The sequence below is a fragment of the Atta colombica genome, unplaced genomic scaffold (genome assembly GCF_001594045.1).
Source record: "Atta colombica isolate Treedump-2 unplaced genomic scaffold, Acol1.0 scaffold56, whole genome shotgun sequence".
In the NCBI taxonomy this organism is placed as follows: Eukaryota; Metazoa; Arthropoda; class Insecta; order Hymenoptera; family Formicidae; genus Atta; species Atta colombica.
In genome coordinates this window covers 386,737-393,417 of record NW_017259546.1, presented here as the reverse complement: position 1 = coordinate 393,417, position 6,681 = coordinate 386,737, and the positions used below count along the sequence as shown (strand labels likewise).

The following is a 6,681-nucleotide window of genomic DNA, read 5'->3' as shown; positions in this document are numbered from 1 at the left end:
TATATAATATTTTATATAATATTTTTTTAAAGCAGAAAAGAGGATGTTAAAAAATCTGATGTTTGGGCCACACATAAGAAATAGTAAAAATAGTTTTATATCCTAGAAATGCAGGGAAAGTAGATATTTTTAATGTTATATGTGCTTTCTTTTGTAAGTCGAATTTTTATTTATGTACACTACGCAACAAAAATACAGGGAACACTTTAGAACTCAAAATTGCGCAATATTCAGAACATCATAACTTGGTGAAAAATTATCGCAAACAAAAAATTAAAAAAGTATTTAAAGGCTTGAAATATTTATTTTCGAAATCAGTAATTTGATATTTCAATCTAATATAATAATAAAGATCTATGGCATGGCATTTTTACTTCATGCCATAGATCTTCGTAAAGTTTGTAAAAAATTTTCAGAATTGACGAATATCCATTTGTGTCCGTATATCTACGTAAAGAAACAGTCAGATTGAAATATCAATCGATTTCGAAAATAGAGATTTCAAGCTTTCAAATGCGTTTTTAATTTTTTGTTTATAATAATTTTTCACCGAATTACGGTTCTGAATATTGTAATTGAGCGCGTTCTAAAGTGTTCTCTATTTTTTATTGAGAAGTATATTATACCATGGTAAAACTTATCATAAATCAAATATATTGCAAAAGTTTCTTAAGATAATTAGTACTTAGAAGTTTTAAGGGTCGCTCATCATGATTCTGTTATTAAAAATGGAAAATTATGTATTAAGTGTACAATTTTGCTTCGTTTGCGCCGTTTTTTTTCCGAAATTCGAGACTTTATTGTAAAAAACTGGTTATACATTTATTCAAAGTATTGTCCATCGCTGGCCACTACTTTCTCCCATCTTTCGGGTAGCGTACGAATCCCGCGTCGAAAAAACTGGTCGTCTTTTGAGGCCATCCACGAATCGATCCAATTTTTTACTTCTTCATAAGACCGGAAGTGCTGGTCAGCCAGGCCGTGTGCCATTGATCGAAACAGGTGATAGTCAGAGGGAGCAACGTCTGGAGAATACGGCGGGTGGGGTAGGACTTCCCATTTCAACGTTTCCAAGTATGTCTTGATCACTTTCGCAACATAGGGTCGAGCATTGTCATGCTGCAAAATCACTTTATCGTGTCTCTCGTTGTATTGCGGCCGTTTGTCTTTCAATGCTCGGCTCAAACGCATCAATTGCGTTCGATACCGATCGCCTGTGATTGTTTCAGTCGGTTTTAACAGTTCATAATACACTACGCCGAGCTGGTCCCACCAAATACAGAGCATGACCTTGGAGCCGTGAATATTCGGTTTGGCCGTCGACGTGGAAGCATGGCCGGGAATTCCCCATGATTTTCTGCGCTTGGGATTATCGTAATGAACGCATTTTTCGTCCTTAGTCACAATGCGATGCAGAAATCCCTTCCCGTCTTTGCCTTTCAAGCAGCTGCTCACAAGCAAACAAACGCCGTTCAACATCTCTCGGCTTCAATTCGTACGGCACCCAATTTCCTTGCTTCTGAATCATTCCCATAGCTTTGAGGCATTTTGCATGGCAAATGGCTTGTTGAGTCACTCCCAATGATCGTGCCAATTCTTCTTGATTTTAACACGAGTCTTGCTTAAGTAATGCCTCCAATTCTGCATCTTCGAAAACCTTCTCTCTTCCACCGCTATGCCGGTCTTCGACATCAAAATCACCGTTCAAGCGTTGAAACCACTCACGACACGTTCTTTCACTATAGCGGCTTCACCATAAGTATTTGAGAGAATTCGATGAGCCTCAACTGCAGATTTCTTCATATTGAAGCAAAAAATTAAAATCTCCCGCAAATGACGAGAATTTGGCTCGTAAACTGACATTTTCAATCGAGAATAACTTTATGATGCAGACACAAATCGACTAATGTTTCTATGGGGTTATGTTGACAGATGCCCAAATTTATTGTATGACCTATTTATTTCGACCACCACTTACCGCTAAAGCCATCTATAGGAAAACGGCGGAAGCAAAGTTGTACACCTAATATATAAAATAGAGAATCTAAAATGGCGTCCTCGACATTTAGTAGTACATAAGGTTGCAGTAATCGAATTTTTTATTCAAAATCTGGATCTGAATGTACTCTGCAAGATAAGTTGTCTTCGAATCTTTATTAATTAAATGGAAATGTCAATGATGGCGCATTCAAAATAGCTGATCCAAAAAAATGTAATTAAACTATTTGAAAACTGTCCTTTTAAATTGTCCTTCAATATATGAAAACTGTCCTTTTCTTCCTTGACAGTAAATGGTCGTAAAAGGTACGTAAAGTGAGCCTATATATGAACAGAAACACACGGTCCGACAGCTGTTAAAACGAGTAAAATATACTATATGCTTTTACATATAAAATTCCAAGATAACTTTAGTTTTCATCGATAATTATGACTTTGATAAATGCGAGACAAGTTACATTTTCACAATTAAGATAACGAAATAGCACGCAACATAAAATTCGTCAAAACGTCATTTTTTCACGCCTATAAATTCGGCCATTTATCATGATGCGGCGATGTAACACACACAATCATGAGCCCATGTCCGTGTTCGCCTGCGGTGCGCGAAGAGTGAACGAGACAGTGAGCTTCTTCTTACATTAGTCGCTTATTTGAAGTGACCGAAAATACTTTCTCGGCTGCTCGGTGGCTCTAGGCATTAATAAAAAAGCGAAGGGCATCCTAAATAACATAGAAGTTTTAATAAATTGTAATAATAGTGTTGTGTCTCTCCCCTTAATTCTGAATAATACAATATAAATCATGTTAAAACGCAACAGTTTAATGAAATATTTAATTGTTTATCATTTTTCGTGCGCGTTATATAGTATACCTTTCCTTTATAAACTCAAGAGTAGCAAGATTAGATCAATAGAAGTAGAATTTTACCGGAAAAAAATTATAAACCAGTATTTCTTTTCATGAAAGTCTCGAAAAGCCATCAGAAAAGAAATGCATATATTCGAGACTCGAGACTTGTGAAGAAAATGTGCGAAAAAAAATCGAATAGTTGCAAAAAACATTTTTCGCTTATAAAACGAAAGATATTGATTGTATGAAAAAAAATCGGTATAAAAAAATGTAGATATTCGAAATAACTACAAAATGAGACGTGGAACATTAAAATCGATCTATTAATTTAGTAGAAAAAAATAAACATCTTTTGATGAAAAAATCTTTTTTTACTCTCTCTTTCTCTCTCTTTCTCTCTCTCTCTCTCTCTCTCTCTCTCTCTCTCTCTCTGTTTGTTGAAATTTAAACGCAAAGCTTTGAAATTCTTGTAAAATGTAGCCCTCGTAATGATGAATAAATCTAGCATCTGAACAAGCCTGAAAAGTTCATTAGTTTTTGTAATAAGCCATTTATTCACTAAAAATCTGTCTGCGGAAAACTTAATTTCTTCATCTTTGAGCAGTTGCAGCAATTTTTTTGATTTTTTTCTTCAAGAATTGTATGTATTACACTTAATAACAAAATGATTTTTTGCAGTTAGACTATTATAGAACGCCTTTAAAAAGTGGATCTTTTTTAAAAAAAAAATGGAAATAATTTTGTTAATGCTTCATATCAAATAACGTATGAAGTTTTTAATGTTCCACGTTTCATTTTGTAGGTATTTCGAATACTTATATTTTTTCATACCGATTTTTTTTTATACAATCAATATCTTTCGTTTTATAAGCGAAAAGCGTAGTTTTTGCAACTATTCGATTTTTTTTCGCATATTTTCTTCACAAGTCTCGAGTCTCGAACATATGCATTTCTTTTCTGATGACTTTTCGAGACTTTCATGAAAAGAAATGCTGGTTTATAATTTTTTTCCGATAAAATTCTACTTCTATTGATCTATTCTTGCTACTCTTGAGTTTATAAAGGAGAGGTATACTAACGCGCATGAAAAACAATTAAATATCTCATAAAATGTTGCGTTTTAATATGATTTATATTATTCTGAATTAAGGGGAGGGGCACAACACTATTATTACAATTTATTAAAACTTCTACGTTATTTAGGATGCCCTTCGCTTCTTATTGATGCCTAGGGCACTGAGCAACCGAGAAAGTATTTTCGATTACTTGAAATAAGCGAGTAGTGTGAGAAGAAGCTCGCTGTCTCGTTCACTCTTGTCGCGTTGCAGGCGAGCACACGGACATGGGTTCATGATTGTGTGTGTTATATTGTCGCACCATGATAAATGGCTGAATTTTATGTTGCGTGCTATAATATTTCGTTATTATTTGCTTAATTGTGAAAATGTGATTTGTTTTGTATTATCGAAGTCGATGAAATAATCGATGAAAACTAAAGTTACTTTGGAATTTTATATGTAAAAGCGTATATTTTACTCGTTTCAACAGCTGTCGGACCGTGTGTTTCTGCCCGTATATAGACTCATTTTACGTGCCTTTTACGACCATTTATTGACTGTCATGAGAGGAAAGGACACTTTTTATCGATTTTTACAAATATTTTAAAGTGATCTGGTCATTTTGTTTTATTCAAATTGTTTTTATTAAATGTATGTAACATAAATTAACGTGTTATTCCGCTTCTTACGTCACGATTTCAACATGGCCGTTGCGACTACTCAGGAGCTTTAAACAAGACTAATAATATTTTCATTCTTTTAAAACAGGTTTAATTTTCAATCTCTTGGAGTGACATTTTACTCTACGAGCTTTTAAAGAGTCAGATCATATATAAAAAGCGATTTAAAAATTCTTAAAATTTTTTTTTAAATAAAATTTTGAACCAAGAACGACAAAAAATTCTTTATTCTAATTTTTCTGATATTCTTTATATCCATGATTTTTTTGTAAAAATCCGTTTAGATTTAACAAAGAAAAAAATACTAATGAAAATTCGCTTTTTTTTAATATCTCGAAATTATGTGGCTCTTTTGGGATAAAACTTGGAACATTCTTTTAGCCGAGTATTTATTTTATCCCCTATGGCGATGGATTATGTACAAAATCTTGCTATATCCTTTCTTAAATTATATGTGTGTAAGTTGATAAAACAACAATCTCGTCAGAGTTCGATTTACAGTTTAGAATCTTCTCAAAGCGCTCAACAGTGTTGCTAAATCTGTTCGAAAGTTTTCCCCATATTGAGATTTTTTTCAATGTTTTATCCGTAATTTGAATGTTTTTTTATATTTTCCTTTTAAAAAGTCTCTCAAAATTTTTTTAAACTTTTTATGTCCCCAAAAATTCCTTAGTGAAAAGAAAAAATTTACAAATTTATGGGAAAATCTCCCAAATTTGTTACAGTAGTTCTCAAATTAGTTAGAATATTCTATGCGTGCACGCACGCGTGCATATATATTGTTATTTATAGAGAAGAGAGTTATAAAAGAAAACAAGATTCCACAAATATATGTTTTTTTTTAGATGTTAAAAACAGTAGGTTGGAGATTAATTGCTATAATTGGTACTATATATGGAGCTTTATATCTCTACGAACGTTTAACATGGACTAATAAAGCAAAAGAACGTGAATTTAAGCGACAATATGTTACGCATGCTACCAAGAAACTGCGATTAATTGTAGATCTGACTTCTGCAAATTGCAGTCATCAAGTACAACAGTATGTTATAATATTTATATCTATATACACACTATATATATATATATATATATATATACACATACATATAATTCTTGACATTAGGAGACCTATCTCCGATGACCTTGACATATATTATTAAGGTCATGATCCTGAGTAACTTTGTCTTAACAACTTTGTAGTGCAGCCGTATTTTGTAATAATTCAATCAGCCAAGACATCGACGATTAAAGTTCGTCGGCAAATTCGGTTCAACGTACTTTTTAAAAAATTATTATTAAATAATTTAGATCACGTATGTGCTTTTAAAAAAATATATAAAAAAGATATGTCATGCATATTTCTAATTTTAATATCAAAAATTGTCATATTTAAACCAGATTTTTTCGCCCGAAAAGGTCCGAAAATAATGACGTATGACGTCATTATTAGCCATCGGTAATTGATCAATCTCATCGCCGCATCCATTACATTATATTTGCTTATTTTCGTCATGTTTAACCTTAAAATTGTCTTCAAGTGTCATTCCAATATATACACAAGATATTAGAATAAAAAAATGCAAAGAAATGTTATAAATCTTTAGTCCGACAATCATATTGGCACGCAATTATAATTTCTGAAATTAATTCATTTAAATGAATATAATAGTTCAATATCTTAACATTCAGACCGTAGCGCTTTGTAATTTAAAATAGTATTATAAATCTTGTTTTTTTTCCGCGAATGTGGAAATACAATTATTAGTGCACTTGCAAAGATTTTTACCAGTGCCAAAAGGTGAAGCAAGAAAGCAATTGCTTATAAGAAGCGATGGGCGAGAATTTTTTACTCAGCTTTATACTGCTGCGGAGATTATTTTAATGTAAGTTATTATTTATTATGTATATGTTTTATATATACAGGGTGTCCCGAAAGTTTTTACCAATCGCTTTTATGTAGATGGAGCGGACTAAACTGAATAAAGTTCTGAGAATTTTTTCAGAAATTTTTAATATTGTATTTTTTCATGTTGATAAAAATAAGAAAATGCACTAAAAAATTGATAAAAAATTCTGAAAAAATTCTTAGA

General features: G+C 32.2%; 1 protein-coding gene across 1 annotated transcript in view; it reads left to right on the top strand.

Moving 5' to 3' along the window:
* The window catches only part of LOC108692022 (transmembrane GTPase Marf), a 132,262-nt gene that overhangs the window by 101,063 nt on the left and 24,518 nt on the right, over positions 1-6,681 (top strand). Inside the window, exon 10 of the mRNA XM_018200108.1 lies at positions 5,434-5,630. Within this exon, the coding sequence (XP_018055597.1) occupies positions 5,434-5,630 (197 nt within the window). The remainder of the gene's footprint in view (positions 1-5,433; positions 5,631-6,681) is intronic.